The 19896-nt window shown below is 36.7% G+C and overlaps 1 protein-coding gene across 11 annotated transcripts in view; it reads left to right on the top strand.

The window, feature by feature from the left end:
• The window catches only part of eml5 (EMAP like 5), a 311453-nt gene that overhangs the window by 193214 nt on the left and 98343 nt on the right, over nucleotides 1-19896 (top strand). For all 11 annotated transcript variants that reach the window (XR_005631401.1, XM_039742327.1, XM_039742326.1 and 8 more), the window contains exons 5-11: nucleotides 3261-3446; nucleotides 7082-7217; nucleotides 7997-8198; nucleotides 9622-9759; nucleotides 11178-11434; nucleotides 14166-14378; nucleotides 17391-17558. Coding sequence is in view for 10 of the 11 variants with exons in the window: in XM_039742327.1 (XP_039598261.1) it covers nucleotides 3261-3446; nucleotides 7082-7217; nucleotides 7997-8198; nucleotides 9622-9759; nucleotides 11178-11434; nucleotides 14166-14378; nucleotides 17391-17558 (1300 nt within the window). In the remaining variant the exon portion in view is untranslated. The remainder of the gene's footprint in view (nucleotides 1-3260; nucleotides 3447-7081; nucleotides 7218-7996; nucleotides 8199-9621; nucleotides 9760-11177; nucleotides 11435-14165; nucleotides 14379-17390; nucleotides 17559-19896) is intronic.

Here is a 19896-nt window from a genome sequence, read left to right on the forward strand (position 1 = left end):
GTCAGTCTTTCATTAGATTAAGAAAAGATGAGTTATATTTTCAAGTTCTGTAACACAAGTTATTTATGAATTATAATACACAATAATATCTTGGAATAATTAATCTAGGTGTACTTTGATTATACTATGAAGTCAAATAAAATAAAAATTAAAACAAACTCTGAAAGATATAAATGCCTACTATTATACTGGATCCTAAGTCGTTTCAAAATCTCATTTAGATATTTTTTAAGTTGTTAAGGTTTCTGCTTCAGTTACAATATTTGGTTGTTTGTTCAGCTTTTTAAAGAGTACAGTCATGTGCCGATTTTTGGCTCCATTTGGGACCAGCAACCTGGCCATATATCAAAATGGCTGAACATCAGTTGCAAAGTGTACGGGTCATTGCAACTGAGGCTCTGTGGGTCTGGTGTAGGTCACCAGTATGCATACTTTAACTGCCAGTAGAGTGTAGCACAAACCAATCTTGGGTGTTTGCACACTGGGTCAGTCTAAGGCAGAATTTCTCAGCCACTGGGTGAAGGGTTGCTGCTAGTGTGTTGCAAGTTGCCATAGTTGGTTTGCAAGTGGGTTGCGGTGGGTTGCCTAAGTGATCGACAGCACCGTGTGATATGTTTCACCGTTTCTAAGTGACCTTGTTTCACCAAGGGAATCCTGATCATGATTGTTTCACTGAAGGAGCAGTTTCTAATTTTTAATTTAAAAAGGCAGAACTGGGTTGTAAGACCTTAAAGGTTGAGAAACAGTGGAGTAAGAGAAGGTAGTGTGGGCTGAATCCATAAGAATTAGCCATGTGGATTGGTGCCAATGAAAACAACCCTTAAAGGGTCCTTCAAGACTCAGAAAACATATGAGATACTATGAAATAATAATAAAAATTAAGGAATGATTTATTACTGAGGATGGGCTTGGCAATTTCTAGACTATTTTGACTTTATTTTATACTTATGGCCCTTGGCTGTATGTACAAATGGCCTCAGCTCAGTTGACCATAAATAGGCACATGACGGTACTGTTTTCTGGGTCCCTACTTAAATGCACCACTCTTTAATTTAAACAGGTGCTTCCATGAGAATTTGATTCACTGTTTAACTAAAAGAATGTTGCTGGATAAATTTGATCAATTCCTTTGAAAATTTTGAAGACCTAGATAAGATTCCCTTGTAACCATCTCTGCCCAGTATTAAAAGAGGTGAAAGTCTCTTTTTCTCTCCCAGTATGATGTTTCTTAGTCTGCTGATGAACTGTTGCTTTCCTCTTTGCAGCTTGTAGAGCTGCTATGTCCTTTTCATACAGAGATGAGCAGAACTGTACATAATACTCCAAATGCTCTTTCAGTTACACATTATAGGTTGCTGTAAAAATGTTTCAATATGTCAATGTTTTATTTGCGTTTTTATTTCTTCTCCATTGTCTAGACAGTGAGACTGTTGTGTCAAATTAAATCCCTAAATCCTTTTCCAAGGTTACTGCCTGTAGGACAGGAATGCCCATCCTTTATTTGTAATTAATGTTCTTTTCTCCTAATGTATTTTCTGCTGTACAACGGCAGAAAACTGTCTAGAGTATTACACATACATCCATGGAGAGATTGTGTTCTTCCTGCCATCCTTCCCAGTAAGGATGTGTTCAGAGTAGTAGTTTTCTGAATGAAATATATCACATCCAGATTGAAAGGTAAGCCTATGGAACCCCCTGTTACTTTTTTAGGTCTTTTGTAACTCTTTCTGCTATCAGGGCCATAGAAGACATTACCAAAATAAAACAAATGTAACTTGCATTTGACATGCTTTAGCTCTTTTTCACTTTACATGCAGCCCAAGTGTAAAATTGCTGACATTTGCCAATGATATTACTCTGGTTGGTCTGATAACTAATGAGGATGAAGTGCCAAACTGGATGGAGGAAGAGATGGCTGGGCAGTTGGTCTGCCCTCAGCAATCTGGATATGGTTACACTAAAACAGTGACAATTTTAGGAGATTTTAGGACTTTGGGATTATGGGGGCATCTGCCTCATCCTGTACCCTGGTTAAAAATGGTGTCACTCTTAGGAGGGTGAATTTCTTGGCATCACTGTTACTCACACACTAAATTAAGATGAATACGTGAATGCATAACTTCTCTTTTCTATAACATCTCAACAGTATGTGTCTTTTCTCTGCAAAAACAACATGTTCCAGCTGACTCAATCAGTTTTATAGAGAAGTTCATCCTGACTTCTTTCACAGAGCCATAGTTTGGCAACATTCGGACCATAATATACAGAGTTCTGTTCAAAATGACTGTAGGCCTGAAACTGGACTCTATTCAGAATTTGTATAACTCTCGTGTCAGGAGACAAGCAAGCAAGTAGTATAATACAGACTACACTCACCCAGTTTGCCATCTATTTAAATTATCATCACAAAAGGCAAGAACCGCATGGCACTTCTTCTTTCCTACCATTATCTCTTTCATCACAACTTTTGATTTGCATTGGTATTACAGATCTTCAAAAATCTCAGATCAACATAAATTAATGAATTTAAAGACGTGTTAAGTGCAGCACTTAAGTGAAATTCTATACCTTGTCTTATTTTTTGTTTTTTATGTACTTATTGTGGTTTTGTTCGCTTGAGTATTGTTTGTTGCTGTTGTTAATGCTGATATCATGTTGTTGTATCTGTGCCTTTAACATTTAGACAAATTGTTAGCAACTATGTTGCCTGGCAACAAATTTAAATTCAGTTCAGTAAACACACTGAAACATGGTCTGTAATGACAAAAATGATTATTTTATCTTTTCAGGGATTTTTAAAGTTGGAAATATTAAAAGTACAGGAAGTTCTGCTCGAGTATGATACAAAAATGAAAACATGAAATAATCAGCCTGTTCAATTTGAATGTTTACTTTTGCCAGTGGCTGTTGAAGTCAGTATATTTGCTTAGGTGTGTGAATAGTTATATGTAATGATGCAAAATGCTAAATTAGTAGAAGTCAAAGGATTGTTCACAATGTACCTATTTTTCTCATTTGTGTGATAATTACTAAATGTAAACGAATGTGCATTTAGTCATGTATCAGATTAAATGCTGTAAGACTGATATCAAGTATAAATGCAAAATTAAGCAAAAAATGCAGTTATTTCACAAGAGCACTCTTCTTGTTGTTTAATTGCTGAATTTAAACTTTGTAAGATAACAAAATTACATGTTTGGGAGGCTTTATCACTATGTACTTTCAGGCTTTAGCAATCTCATTTTTGTGTATTTTTTCAGTTCTGGAGTTTATGTGGGAACGCTTTAACTCCAAGGCGGGGTGTATTCGGGAAGACAGGAGATCTCCAAACAATATTGTGCCTTGCTTGTGCAAGAGATGAAGTCACCTATTCAGGTGCCCTTAATGGTGACATATATGTCTGGAAGGGAATTAATCTTGTTCGAACTGTGCAAGGTGCTCATGGGGTAAGTATGCATTTAAATTAAAGTAAAAACATGGTGTCTAGATTCCATGATAAACACTTGTTCACACAGAATATGGTGAAAGTATAGAATAACCTACACAGGCATATTGAGTGAATAGAAAAGGTATTCAGGCATTTATAGTTTTTTTTTTTTACATTTTGCCATATAAGATTTTGAACTTGAAATGATGGTGATGATATACTTTATTAGTCCCCAAGGGGAAACTGAAATTGTCTTTTCACATGACCTTTAGGAGTCAGAGCACAGGGTCAGCCATTGTACAGCAACCCTGGAGCAATTTTCAGGTGAAGGGTGTTGTTCAAAGGGCACAATGGAATAGGATCCCCTCTGGCAAGAATGGGATTTGAACCAGCAACTTTCCAGATACCACCACAGATCCCTAGCCACAGAGCCACTTTAAACAGAGAAAACTAGGATTTTTTCTTCAGTCATCTACTAAACTTTGTATGAAATGTGAAATTTAATAGATGTCTAAAGCTTTCAATGATTTATACAAAATTATAGTTGAAAATGTATACATTAACCTTTAATTTGTAAGCCAAAATTTACTCACAATTATTACTTCTAAAAGAAACATTAATAGATGATAGATTCTACCTGTATAGTAAATTGATGAATCACCTACTTTAAGCGAAAGTAACAAAAACAGCTTTGTAAGGCCTCACTGTATAGTAGATGCTTTCAAAAGGAAAGATAAAGACAAAAGAGCAATCTAAGGAAGTCGAAGATATCATAATAGACAAGGGAACAAAGTATTGAACATCATGGCAGTGAATTTTACAGAAGTGTCAAGACAACAAAGGAACTTCTTTGAGAAGCTGCTCAAAGAGCAGTGGTGACTCGTGCAGGTGTGGGGACATGTCCTTTCCCACCTCAAATGTATTTACAATATATCATCTAAAGTCAACTTCAGAAACGTGGAGGAAAATCTTTTCATCTCATTATACTACAGTGAAGTATTTTTGACATATGTGATATATTCAGATCAAGCACTTTACACCAGACAAGTCACGCCATCCCACCATTGTGTGCAGGTGCAGGTGGTAATGTCATGTTATGGGCATGTTTTTGGGAATTATGGAAAAATTAATGAGGCACAATAAAGAACAATCCAGAGTAAATACTGTCTGCCCGAAAACTAAAACCAGAGAAAAAAAATTATTTTTTTAAATAAAACAAAGAACACTGATGGAAGAATGCAGCATTGGCTAAAAATGAAGAAGGTAGATTTTTTTTTGCTCCCATTGTAAATCTTGCTGCCCATTACTGTTCCCAGATTTCCAAGTTTCACAATGTCATGATTTGCAAAAATCTTAATGTTTGCTGGTTGTTATCGCCTTTAAAGGAACTAGTACTAAAAGTACTAAAATCTACTAAAGAAGGTTAAATGCTTAAAAAAATTTATTTTTTTATATTATTACTGTATTGTTTGTTGGTTTTCTTTTATTTGGGAGGAGCTCTACGAAGAAAAAATATTATTGATCACAAATTAAATTTCCCAAACTAATGCATCCACCCTCCCTGTCCCCATGAAACTCATAAGTGCCAAACAACTGCTGAAACTGTGTGTAATGATCACCTTGGGTGAAGCAGAAGCTCAGAGATGTTTCTTCTTTTACATTTTTGAGTGACAAAACCCAGCAGATTAAAGGAACTTAAGGAATAAACAGTATTTTGGTCTACGTCAAAACCAGAGTCAATAATCAAAAGCAAAAAGCTAAAAAAATGTGTAGTCAAACTAATTTATCAAGAGTCCAAACACTTACTTGGATAATTGCCCCAACTCACACTGTTATTTGTTGTTAGTTCTTTTGTCCAATATTTGGATAACAAATTGCTGGGTGTTACCATGATAGATAGATAGATAGATATTTGTCCCAAGGGGGAAATTTAGATTAAAGATAAGGGAGCAGTGAGGCACTATAAAGGTGTATTGCTGTTGCTATAAAGAAGTCCCAGTCATGTTTCCAGACACACGTCTGATTAATTAATTTGCTAAAAGTCCTCAGTTTAAGTGTGTCAGTGAAGATGTGCAACCTTGTTTATAATGACACTCAGTTTTATCTTTATTCTCCATCTGCTTCTACCTCTAGTTGGTTGAGACCGCACCCCATAACTAAGGCTACATTTTTAATTAACATGCTGATTCGGTGGAGTACAAAGACATACAGTGTGTCATGTGATGGGAAACAGGTGTAGGCCGCAAACATACAATCAATGGCACAATGTGGCAGCAACCAAGCCAAAAAAATGGTGTTACCAGAATAACAATAAAATGAATAGACATAAAGAAATACATAATCAGTAATTCCAAAAATGGCACTTGATGGCACTTTAATCTACCAGAGAAGTCCAGAACGTGATTCATAATATTAAATACTTTTTCAAGACACTAAAATTAAAGTAGTCTTCTTCTGTCTTCTTAAAACTTGCTGCCAGCAAGTGAGGAAAATTGACTGAATGAGCTTGTTCTACTTTACAAACTTTAAACGGTTTGATGGGACTTTATACAACATCATAAAACATGAAGTTCAATACTTTGAAATAAACACATCCCAGCGAATGAAGCTTCAGAGTAAGTTTCGCTGCTTAGTTACAGAAGAGAACAGGTCAAGGGTCTGAACATTTTTGCAAGATATTATAGTTCCCTTAAAAAACAAAGTACGGTGACAACAGTAAAATTTTGTCTATGAACTTTAAAAGGACTGACACATTTTAGGGATCCGGGAACAAAATTTGTACACTTTGAGTGTGATGTTTGCATGTGTGCATGTCAGGATGTGAGTCGGTGGTTGTACTAGCCGAAAAATGAATCAGTCAATTTGAATGAAGCTTGACACCGGTATTACCAATGTCAAATGCTGGAAGCCTGCTGATTTTCAGTAAAAGTGCTCCAGTCCACTTTGATTTACAGAGGTACTGCTTTTTTTGCTATTCTTACATCCATTTATAGTCTAAAACTGTGGAACAGAATGTAAGCTTTTATAACAAGATGTGATTCTTCCTGTTCCTTCCACCTAAATAAATTATTGGCCTGAGATATTTTACTGCTAAAATCACAGTTTTATATGTGCTAGACATGTCAATTTTTTCCTTTATCCTACCTGAATTCAACTGCATTTTATTTGTTTTATTAGATATTCAGGTCACTGTCTGTTTTAAGTTAATTTTAAGTAGTAATGTTATTGGATCAATGGATAAACGCCATTTAGTTTTAAAGTGCTTTGTGATCAGAGAATAAAAGGCCCAATGAAGAAAAAAAAAGATTTAAAAATATTTTTGTTTGTTGAAGTCAAGCTGAAAATTATTTTTAATAGCTCTAATAAACTTAAACATTCCATAATACATTTACTTATAGCATTCCATAGAATTTTGTTCATTAGTGTATACTTACATGTTTATGTCCTTTATCCTGTCACATTTTTTCATAAGACAAAAACACAGTGGTGACACAATGCTGATGTAATCTGCATAGCTGACAGTTCAGTTTGTACATTGACAATGTGTAAAGGTTTGTTGAAGTAAACTCTTTTTTAACATTAACATATTTTCTAAATATTGTAAGTATTGTTGATGAGAGTTTGGAATTACTTGTCATCTTTAAATTTCTTTAGTCAGGAATTTTCAGCATGAATGCTTGTGAGGAAGGATTTGCCACAGGGGGCCGGGATGGCTGTGTTCGTCTGTGGGATTTAAATTTTAAACCAATTACTGTGATTGATCTCAGGGAAACTGACCAAGGATATAAAGGTGAGCTATTACCTATTTGGAACCTTGAACATTTCATTTAAAATTAAGAATACAATTAAAAAGGATGTAATTATAATAATGATTTTTTTATTTGTTGAAAGTAGGTATAGGTTATATATTGTAATAAATAAAGTGTTCCCTGCGTGGAGTTTGCATGTTCTCCCCGTGTCTGCGTGGGTTAAAATGTGCATGTGGTTACTATGAACCAAACATTAGATATATGATTAAGATAAAGTGTTTAATTGATAGCACATGCTACACTCCATTACTACTTTGTGCTGTATATTTTTTAATTTGATTTATATTTATTTTATTTGATGTTTAAAGAGAAACATTGACAATTTATACACTAGTGTAATTACAACTATTGATGTATCATTTAAATGTATTAGCAGCACATTGTAAGAACACTAAGAGTTTTCTCTAATTACCTCAATACCTCATACATTGTATGTTATGTGGTAGTTTTCCTATAGATAGAGGCATTGAAATAATTTCAATACGTTTCTTCTAATGAAAAATGACAAATGTTTTTTTTTCTGGATTATCTAGTGTTGCAATGTAATTTGCTTTAAAAAAATATGCTAAATGTTTTTGTGTCATGGAAGAGTATGTGTTCCTACTATTTTATTCATCACGTTTTTCCTGTATGAGTAGTCCGTATCTGTTTTGTATGGATGTGCATTTATAGCCCTGGGCAATAACTCTGTGTACTGATACTAATCCTTTAAACTGATAAAAATGCATACTAATATTGTATGTGTGACCTTTTGTTTTAGGCCTCTCTGTAAGGAGTGTGTGCTGGCGAGGAGACCACATTCTAGTCGGTACACAGGACAGTGAGATATTTGAGGTGGTAGTTCATGAAAGGAACAAGCCTTTCCTGATTATGCAGGGCCACTGTGAGGGAGAGCTGTGGGCTCTGGCAGTTCACCCAACAAAGCCATTAGCCATGACTGGGAGTGATGACCGCTCTGTAAGGTTGGTAACAAGTTAATCTGCACAGCTAATCCTCAGCAATAGAAAAATGATCATGAAAAAAAATGATGTTTTAAAATATGTTTTATTTGCCCTCTGATTAACAGTCATTCTGACTAACTGCTTAAAATGTCAAGTTGTGGGTGGGGGGTGGTTACTGACCTATATCTGATCCAAACCAGATGAGGTCTGTCATACTGCAACAGGAGAACAGAGGCTGCACTCTTTAATTGGGATATTTAGAATTCTGTCCTTATTTAGCATTGCTGATTGACAGATAGATTAAAAGATTATAATGCAGTGAAGTATATCTGGAAAAATTCAATGCACAGAAATATCACTACTACTGAATTGTAGCATAAGGCATATTTCTGGTTCATCCATCCTTCTAGTATTTAGTTTTTATCTTTGTTAATGATGTGAAGAGGCAGATAGCAGCAACAGGTGCAAGAATAAAAACCTGCACAGGCCAGGGCTTTACAGGCTGTTCACAAAAAGAGCTGCATGCACTGGTCCAGCGATTTAGTCTTACCAAATTACCTAAATGGATGGTGCAGCCACAATATATTAAAGAATGAAAATGTGTAATGTCCCCTATAAAAAGCTCCTATTCTTAGAACTGAGCTAAGGGACCAAGTGGTATGCGCTGGCAACACGATTTGATCTGCCAACATGTAATCTGTTAGGGTGTGTTTACTGAGCGTAAGGATAAGTTTAGGCTAAACTATAAGATCTGTGTGCACATGTTTGTTGTGCATTTTGGAACATCAAGATTTATATAACAACTATCAGCAGTACCCTGTGCTGCCCAGGTAATTCTAAGGCATAACTGTCTAACTTCTGAAAAGGGTGTTTCTTAAAATGTACCCTCCCAAACACAAATTAAATTAATGTATCCCGGGGCTCAAAATTTGGGAAAAGACACTTCCCTTAAATTTCACTATAGTGATAAGGAAGCACTACCCTGGCAAAGGCATCCCCAGGATCAAAATTTTGGGTTCCAAACTAGTTTAGCCTCTCTTCCTAACAAAGTGATATATGTGTGCAAAATTTTATTGGGATTGACTGAAGGGTGCAGAATTGTATAAAGAACAAACACACACACACATTGTGCATTATATGTTAGATAATGTTGCTGCTATAGGAAGAACAGAACACAGATATTCCTCTTGTGAATTTCCCCTTGGGATTAATAAAGTATCTATCTATCTATCTATCTATCTATCTATCTATCTATCTATCTATCTATCTATCTATCTATCTATCTATCTATCTATCTATCTATCTATCTATCTATCTATCTATCTATCTATTAGGTAAGCTTAACAAAATTCACTGAAGAATTATAGCTAACAATATGTATAGTATAGATGTTTAGTCCAGTATTATTATTTTGTGATGGTATCTATACATTGGATGCATACAGGATTTGGAGTCTTATTGACCATGCACTGATCGCTCGTTGTAATATGGAAGAACCGATTCGCTGTGCTGCTGTGAGTACAGATGGAATTCATTTGGCTCTGGGAATGAAAGATGGTTCTTTCACTGTGCTACGGGTCAGGTCAGTGTCAAACTACATCTGTTATTATTAAAGTTTGATCCCCTTATAATGAGTAATATCTTAAGGATTTAAAAATAATTATTAATCATACAAGCAAAGATTTGCACAAATAAACATTATATGTATCTCTATTTTTGTTTTACTATGGTGAAAAGGCATTTAGTTTTCATTTTGCATACTCTGCCAAGCCTTGAAGGACGTGAACATGCTTGCTTTGCATTAGTTTCCTTCTCAACAATTAACATTCCCCTTGACTCTTTCTCATGGGGCTTCCTTCATTCTTGGATTTTCTCTTGTTATGTTCAATCATGGTGGATTGCAGTAGTCATTTACCCTCCACCTTAGGTGTTACTTCCAAGCCGGGCTTGGAGTCACATTTGGTGACGGGAGTTGGGCAACAAATTCTCAGGGCTACCAAGCTGAAGTGTTTTGTGGCAGCTTCTTGATCCATTAAATCAATATTGCCTGTCCTTTTCAAAATAAAATGTTTGTTTTCACGACTTCCTTTCTAGGCACAAGTGTTAGCAATCTTGCCTCACAGGTGTGGCATGTTTGTTTGTTTCGAATCTCATGCCTTTCCCATGGGGAGTTTGTGCAGTATCCAGGTGTTTTTATGGGTTTATGGGTTTTATTCCAGTGTTCCTTCCTCATCCCAAAAGACATGTGTGCTATGTTGATTGGCTGTTCTAAATTAACATTGTGCAGGTACATACTGTATGTAAATAGGTGTTGCAATTGACTGGCATTCTGCCCAGGGCTCTTCCCTGCTATGCAAGGGTAACCCTCTACCCTCTGAATTGGATTAAGCTGGTTTAGGAATTTTATGTTTTGGTACGTCCTCTCCTATCCTCCCTTGATGCCATTTTATTGGTTTGTGCATAGCTTAGAATCTTTTGTCATTCCAAATGCTTCCCCTGTTGTTTCTCTGTCGGGCTGACAGAAGGCAGCCCCCTTGGTTTTCAGCAGGGCCTTGGGTCATGAGCATGGGAGCTCAACCCTTTTGGAACAAATGGCCACCACCAGGGTACGCATAAACCTTTCCAGGGCCATATTTGGCCACACTTCCGCCATACCTAAAGTGTGGCCGGAAGAAGCTCATTGGGCACCTGGACTTCCCGGGTGCCTTATAAAATGGGGCCAGTCCCCACAATTCTTCAGCCAGAGTCGTGAGGGAGGTAGAGGACAAAGCCTGAGGAGGAGTGGAGGGAGAAGGACTGGTGGCAGAGCAGAGAAGAGAGGGATTCTGTTGTGTATTAGTGATTTGTATACATAAATAAACCAGGTGTTGTGTTTGAACCTGTGTCCTGCCTGTGTGTGTCCAGGTTGACTTCACACTATCTATCTATATACTGAACTATAAATGAAGCCTTTGCCTGGATCTGTTTTTTGGTATTTTTTATGTATTTTCTTTCTAACAGGGATATGACAGAAGTTGTTCACATTAAAGACAGAAAAGAAGCAATTCATGAGCTGAAGTACTCGTCTGATGGTGCACACCTGGCTGTCGGCTGCAATGATAACTCTGTGGATATATATGGAGTTGTGCAGCGTTACAAAAAAGTTGGGGAATGCATTGGTTCTACTAGCTTTATAACCCATATGGACTGGTCAACTGACAGTAAATATCTTCAGACAAATGATGGAGGTGGAAAAAGATACTTTTACAAAATGCCAAGTAAGGATTTTTTTTTTGTTTTAATGTAAGTAAAAATCGGTACTCTAGTGGTTTGGTCAGCTCCCTTACATCTTTGGCAACATGTTCATGTGGTCTTCTTCCCACATCTCAATGATGTTCATATTTGATTTATTGGTGACTGTAAATTAGCCTGTCATATGTCAGCGGGAGTCCACCTAGCTTGCTTTGATTTACATTTGTTTTGATATGTATGTTAGTGCATTAAACTTTTATGATCAATGTAAATCCTCTCCAGTACTACAGTGAGACTAGATTTGGGAGGCAAGTTGAGCAAATGCTTACTGTAGCAGTAGTAGTACTTTCATGAGTACAGAGTACATTGAAATTCTCACTTGCATGATTGTTGTGAGTCCAGGAATTGGGGATTGGAGTGAGAAAGAGAAAGAGACAGGAGATTAGAAAGCACAGGGCTTTGTGCTACTGGGAATGTGGAGATATGATAGACAAACCTCCAAATAGTGAGAACAATAATGTGAGCAACACAATGCAGTGGGATTGCAGATTTTCTATGTTTTTGTAAATATACTTGTTTAAGTTTTTAATCTTTCTATAATTTGACTGAATTTAATTATAGTTAATGTGCAATTTTTGATACTTAAGACTATTATTCTGAATGTGGAGAAGTTTTCTCATGATTAGTATGATGGATTCTGAGCCCTCTACTCTGTAGTATAAAGCAGAGCTGGACAGAGCTTAGGGATTGCGTCTCTGGCCTGGTACAGTAATTCACCACTGCAGTTCACCAAAGCAAATGAGTCAGTAGGCAACAACTAAGTCAAGTCAAGTCAAGTTGGGGAGCATGCACTGGTACATATTCTGTAAGTGTCTTGAGCATGGGAAAGGCGCTATATAAATAAAATGTATTATTATTACAGTCCGTTGCTGCACCCACCACATGATGAAACAGCTTGGGATCCCAGTTGGCAACCCACCAGGCAGACACGGGGTTCCAGTCCCACTCTCCGGAAATGACCCTCTATTTGCCGCAGCCGGGTGTTATGTGGGCCTGGTCCAGCCACTCGGATCCCCAACAATGAGGATCCTATGAGCTGGATCACCCTTAGGGAAACGCATCACATGTCATAGTGCCGTAACTGACGCTCCCACACAATGCAGGTAATGTGCCTCATTCGGGACACCATGAGCAATCACTCATTCGACACGAATTCAAACCAACAGTACCCAAGGATTTTCCGGAGAGACACAGTACCAGTCTTCATCTTAGGTCACTGAGTAGGATCCATGTCTCACAACCATATAGCAAGATAGGAAGCACAAGGACTCTAAAGACTTGGACCTTCGTCCTTTTGCATAGATATCGGAAGCGGCACACACCCCTTTCCAGTGACCTCATGACCCCCCATGATCTCCCAGTCCGTCTACTGACTACACAGGAAACTTCACCAGAGACATGAATGTCACTGCCAAGGTAAGCAAACCTCTCAACAAGGTCAACACTCACTCCGCAAACAGACACACTGCTGATGGCTGTGCCCAAGAGGTCATTAAAGGCCTGGATGTTGGTTTTTATCCAGGACACTCGCAAGCCCAGACACTCAGACTCCTCACTCAGTCTCTTGAGCGCCCCGATCAGAGCCTCCATTGACTCCGCGAAGATCACAGCATCGTCAGCAAAGTCAAGATCCGTGAATCTTTCTTCACCAACAGATGCCCCACAGCTGCTGGACCCCATGACCTTGACCAACACCCAGTCCATACAAGCATTGAACAGAATAGGATACATTCTTGTTGTTTTTGAAAATCCGCATCAATCAACTTAAGAATGCCAGTCAGCCACACCTATTTACCTTTAAAATAATGGTGACTGTCTCTTTTTAAAGGCCCTGTTCTTATATTATGTTGTTGTCTTCTGACAATAAAGTTGTGTTGTGTAATGGCTCATGCATTATAATTTTCTAGCACCTGCTGATAACTTACCAGTTATTACTGATATTACAGTCTCTGCTACTTACATGCAATTTTCTTTGACAGGATTATAATGTTAGAGTGCAGCAAGCAGAATTTGTAAACATAGAGCTATATAAATCATTCCCATTGTGTAAGAAAATACAGAGCAAAAAAATCTTAATACATGTTACTTGGCAGAATCTTCGGAGTTTGCAGGATCTTTTGGTACTGTAGTAGGTGTACCCAGCAGAAAGTAATTGTGATTAAATAATGTCAGTTATAAATTTGTTCAATTTTAAAGTAGTGCAGTAAATTCAGGACAGAAGCATACCAAAAGTTCTAGCAGGTGGGTAAATATCGAAAGCTGTAAAACCTTTACTGTACATTATCAAAAATTATTTTGTGAGTAAATAACTTTTGTTTCTTCATCATATTACTTTAATCAGAAAAGTAGAAGGTAAGTTAAAAAAATAAATGCATTGAAATTGTCCAGCTCAAGTACATTTTCTGCTGTTCTAGCTGCATGAGGTGTAATATTTCTTTGGTATATTTAAAGGTAAGTGTTGTTACTACAGCATATTCTGTGAGTGTGTGATAATGCGGTTTTCTCTGAAAAACATTAGAGTTTAAACAATATTACCTTCTTAATGTTTGTGGTACGTACTGGATATTGTTAACATAATCTTGTAGTGGATTGTACAGTACCATCATGTAACTTTTAACTAATAAAGAAATCTCTTTAATTTTAGCTGTATGCTTCATTCATAGAAATGCTTTCTTCCCTGTCTGTTTCTGCTCTCAGGTGGTAAAGAAGTTACTAACAAAGAAGAAATTAAACTTGTTCAGTGGTCAACTTGGACATGCGTGTTGGGTCCTGAAGTTAATGGAATATGGCCTAAATATTCTGATATAAATGATATTAATTCAGTTGATGCAAACTTTGCAAATCAGATTTTAGTAACTGCTGATGACTATGGGCTGGTTAAACTGTTTCGATATCCCTGTTTAAAAAAAGGTTTGTATTTTTCACTAGTTTCTGTAGTTTTTGTTATATTAGTAAATAAAAATGTTGCATTCTTCAACCCCAGTTCTGGATTGTGGAATATGGGGAGCACAGCTTGTTCCACAGTACCTGACACACAGCAGAAAACACTTCTGGGCACGGGTACACACAGGCTAGCCACACTCAACTGGTAATGAAGCTAATCTGCACATCTTTGGGGATATGGGAGAAGCCAATGCCAGCATAGGGAAAACATGCAAAGTCCATATATTTTATAAATAATACACACTTGAGGCATTGACTTGCCTCATTTTTGTCTTTTGTATTAGAGAAGTTAGGGTAACATGTACGCTGTTATTGTATGGATCATAAACCTATATTTTAAGTTATGTTAGTTTAGATTTTTTAATAATCAGTTTGTAATCTTGCAACCTAAAAATTTTCTTGAGCATTTTCAATTATACCCATTAATATTAATGGTTAGTGCCGGTACAGTATCTATTACCTTTTTAGATGGTACATTGAAAACAAGGCCATTTTCTTGCCTGTTTTAGCTGCTCATTCTTGTCTGTAATGCACAACAGGTCAGGTCAAATTGGGGAGCATGCACTGGGAAAGCACATTGCCACACCCACCACATGACGAAACAGCTCAGGATCCTGGTTGGCAACCCCCCCAGGCAGACACACGGCCCAGTCCCACAATCCGGAAATAACCATCTATCTGCCGCAGACAGGTGTTACTGTTACGTGGGCATCCCTTTGGCCTGGTCCAGCCACTCGGGTCCACAACAACGAGGATCCAGTAGGCCGGATCACTCTCGAGGAAGTTGCTCCAAATGTGTGGTGCTGGTGTAACTGACACTCCCTAATAATGAAAGTCGTTCATTGACATCACTTGTACACTAACTGAATATATTTTTAGGCATAGCTAAAATGCACATATTTTATGAAAATATGCCTCGTTCGGGACTCAATGAGCAAACGCTTGTTCAACACAAAGTAAAACCAGTGGTATCCAAGGATTCTCCAAATAGACACGGTGCCGAAGGAGACCAGTCTTCATCTCAGGTCACTGGTTATTATGCATGTCTCGCAACCATGTAGCAAAACAGGAAGCACCCGGACTCTAAAGACTTGGACCTTTGTCCTTTTTCAATGATAGCGCCACACACCACTTTACAGTGAGTCCAGTACATTTAGAGTGAAAATGTTAGCCATATGACTAGGGTATCTCATGAAAGGGATCATCAAGTCCCTGCCGGAGTGTTTATTTAGTGGTATATAACTGTATATGTGCCAACACTAATGATGTAAAAGTAATGCTGTACTTTGATTTGTGTTATCTTGGAAAATCTGATCACTTTTTTCTTGTCACACCAAACCTAGACTCACTATATGCTATGATTTTGAGTTTTTGTATTATGATTTGTGTTAAGTATTGCTTTAATAATAAAAAATGCACATAAAGAGTCAAAGAATATGTTTTAAGTTAGAGTTAATTTTCACAACTTTTCTTAATTTTCTTAAAATAATTTGGTAGAAGTTATTAAGATGGGAAGATGAGAGACCTCACTGGCTTTACAAGGCATATCCTGAAGGAATCTACCATACTGTTACACACTCAGAGAATTAATATCCAGTGTATGTGCTACTAGTCATAGCTGCAGAGTGTTTGAATTATTTATAGGGTTGATGGAAGGTACAGCAATGCATTTTATTTTACATTTTGTTTTTGTTTTTAGAAGGCAGATCTGTGTATTAACTATGCATTTTAGCTGTATTGCTATTTTGTGCTGAATAACTACAGACTCATGATAATGTTTCCGGATTATTTCTGATCTCCTACTACACAGTGTTTCCAGCTGGCTCTGTTGTGCCATCAAATGTTAATGTCTTTTACAAGAAATTCCACCCACACTTATCACTGTGAAATAACAAGGGAACTATTAATCTTCTCTCAGAAAAGATAGTGCCAAAAATTATTATTTAACATTTTTCGCAGTAGTGTACAAAGTCACATTTTTCTTGTCTTCTTATTCAACATATCTGACAATTCAGGGTCAAGATAACCTCTATTATTTCATTATGAAAAAAGGAATTAGGTCATGGGCGGCACAGTGGCGCAGTGGGTAGCGCTGCTTCCTTGCAATTAGGAGACCTGGGTTCGCTTCCCGGGTCCTCAATGTGTGGAGTTTGCATGTTCTCCCTGTGTCTGCGGGGGTTTACTCCGGTTTCCTCCTACAGTCCAAAGACATGCAGGTTAGGTGCATTGGCGATTCTACACTGGCCTTGGTGTGTGTGTGTGCCCTGTGGTGGGCTGGGGTTTGTTTCATGCCCTGTATTGGCTGGGATTGGCTCCAGCAGACCCCCTGTGATCCTGTAGTTAGGATATAGTGGGTTGCATAATGGATGGAATTAGGTCATATTAAGTAGAAGTAAATAGAAAAAAATGTTGATAATCAGAAAGAACAAATGTTCATAGTATTCCACATACCATTTATGTGCCAACACATTAACACTGAAGAAGAACCTCCTTTGTATATTTTATACATTATTTAAGGAAATTTGATATAAGTAAACCATTGCAGGGTCCATACTGTTCAACAGTCTAACTACTGAAAATGCATGTCATCTTGTGTAATGAAAGTTTTTATTCTTTGCTGCAGCATTCTACTTTTTGACAAACTGTTAACATGGAAAGGATGGGTAGAATGATTGAAGATTTGGTAAAACCCCACTAGTCCAGCATGATTGCCATATATAAAAAAATGAATAGATGAAGCTTGACATTAATGTATAGGCAAAGTATATACTATTAGGATTTCTATATTAAAGATGATAAAAGTTTATTTAAATATCATGTGAGTTGCTAAAAAGTGTATAGCCGTATACAGTGTTTTTTTTTAAATTGCCCTTTGTTGATAAGCTTTACCTGTTTAAACAGGGCACAATATATTATTTTTAATAGATATTAATAAAATATCTGCATAAATTAACATAAAATCTTCTTTAATTTCCATAGGTGCAAAATTTAGAAAGTATTTAGGTCATTCTGCTCATATAACTAATGCTAGGTGGTCATATGACTATCAGTGGGTTATTACTATTGGAGGAGCAGATCATTCTGTATTTCAGTGGAAGTTTGTTCCAGAACGAAAATCTAAGGAAGCTCTTCATATAGCACCTCAAGGTATGGTTCTTCATGTTCATTGCTATTTTACTTTTTGTGGTAAGTTCATTTTGCCTAAATAATGACTGTTTTGGGGACATATTCCAGCAGTGGTTTATGAAATGTAGACCATAAGATGATAGATTTCAGTGGATTTAATGCCTAAAGTTATGTCAGCTTACATTGTTTGGCATACCCTTTCCCTATTTATTACTAAAATTTTAACATTACAAAAAATCTTGTTTATATCTAAGGTTCCCAATGGGGGCGGTACTGCCTACCAATGGGGGCTGAAGAAATCTAAGGGGGTATTTCTGGTTCAAGACATATTAAGGGGGCGTTGAGGACCAGCTGATGCCCCCTTGGGCAATACTTGTAAGAACGCACTGAAAAGTTTGATTAATACTAAAAATCATCAAACACATGTTTCAACTAATAATTCTAAATGTCCATTAAGAAAGACCCGTGTCCGTAGTTAATAGTTGGTATCGGTACATTATATTTACAAGTTTGCACAAGTAATGCATTCTCAGATCATGTAAGTCCTTACAAGATTAACGCAAATGCAGAGGACCGAATCTATGCATGTTTTGACAGGTTCATTGAACATTACTATAAATATGTGAGAAGTTTTTTTATCAATACCAGATTGTTTTGAAATTCCTTCAGAGCAAGTGTAAACCTAAAGTTACAGTGCGGTACCTAGAGATCACATTTAAAGGATAACTTACATGGACCTACTTATTAAAAACTAGCTTCGCTTGCCAAGGCAGTACCAAATGTAGTCGCCATGCATTGTGTGATTCACCGACAACATTTGGTTGCAAAAAACCTTACTGATCGCCTTCATCACTCGCTACAGTATGTAATTACAGCAGTTAACAAGATCAGAAGCAATGCTCGCAATGATAGATTATTTGGAAAGCTTTGTGATGAAAATGATGAAGACTTCAATCGTTTACTACTGCACACAGAAGTTCGTTGGCTGTCAAAGGGTACCTTTCTAAAATGATTTTACGAACTCTTTGAATTAGTTATAAAGTTATTTGGAAACAAAGATGATTCGTTAAGAGAGAATTTATTGAAATTTAAGAATGATATAGCTTATTTGACAGATTTATACAACCAATTTAATGAAACAAATCTACAGCTGCAAGGAGATGATTTGAATTTGATCAAAGCAAAGGTAACTATTTCTGCGTTCGTGTCAAAACTTGTCTTGTACAAACGAAATTTAGATTGAAGACAATTTTATCAGTTTCCAAATCTTTCTTCAGTGGAAACGAATGATGACGACATTCTGGTTTATAACCAGCATTTGGAAGCACTTAAAGAAAATTTTACAATTAGATTTCAGGATTTACTTAACATGATCATTCCAGATTGGGTCCTGGGACCTTCCTCAAACCTACAAATAGCAGAATTATCACTGCAGGAGCAGCTAATAGAATTGTCAACAAATGAAGAGTTGAAATTGAAATTAAAAAATGGATATTAAGAATTTTGGCTTCAAAGGCAAATTCCAATATTATATCCAGCCTTATGAGCTGCAGCAAAGGAGTTTTTCATTGCATTCCCATCATCATATTTAGCGGAAAGATCTATTAACAAAGAAAAGAAACAGATTGTCAATAGTGGAACGCTGCGATTTAAGATAGCTGATGACAAAAATGGTACCAAACATTGACAAATTAGTGTCATCACACCAAGCCTTCTCACTAATAATATTATATTCATTGTTTTAATAATATATATATTTTTAATCAAACTTTGAGCAATGCACCAATATTGTTAATATCTTCTAATAAAATAATTTTAAAATCTGTGCTTGTTTTTCAATATATATTATAGTATAGCTCACCCAAGGGGAGCGCTATCGAATCACTCTTTGAAAAAATGGGCTCTGACCCAAAAAAGATTGGGAACCACTGGTTTATATGATTGTCAATTAACTAAGGAACTTGCTTTGAATTCTAAAATATTGATATCTTGTACTGTTGAGATTGCGGGAGCACAACTGAATCACATTTGTCACTGACCCTATCCTGTTGTGAATATAGTAAATATTGCCCAGTTGTCCTATAACTGTGCAACTGCTAGGATAAATCAGAGTTACAGTAATCATGTTTTTAATTAATACAGAACATGGTGGAATGACAAGGATTATTTCATCAGCAGATGTAACATGAGGTCTGAAAACTGAGCTTTAATCTTTATAAATCAACGTAGACTAAACAGTAATGAATAATTTTATTACTAATTTTTCAGTGACTATGAGATTCACATATTTAGGATGCCTTTTTATAAGCTGTCCGTGTTTAGTTTTGAGCCAGTGGAAAGGTAAGCAGTCCAAAAATGG

This window comes from Polypterus senegalus, chromosome 18, assembly GCF_016835505.1.
Source record: "Polypterus senegalus isolate Bchr_013 chromosome 18, ASM1683550v1, whole genome shotgun sequence".
Classification (NCBI taxonomy): Eukaryota; Metazoa; Chordata; class Cladistia; order Polypteriformes; family Polypteridae; genus Polypterus; species Polypterus senegalus.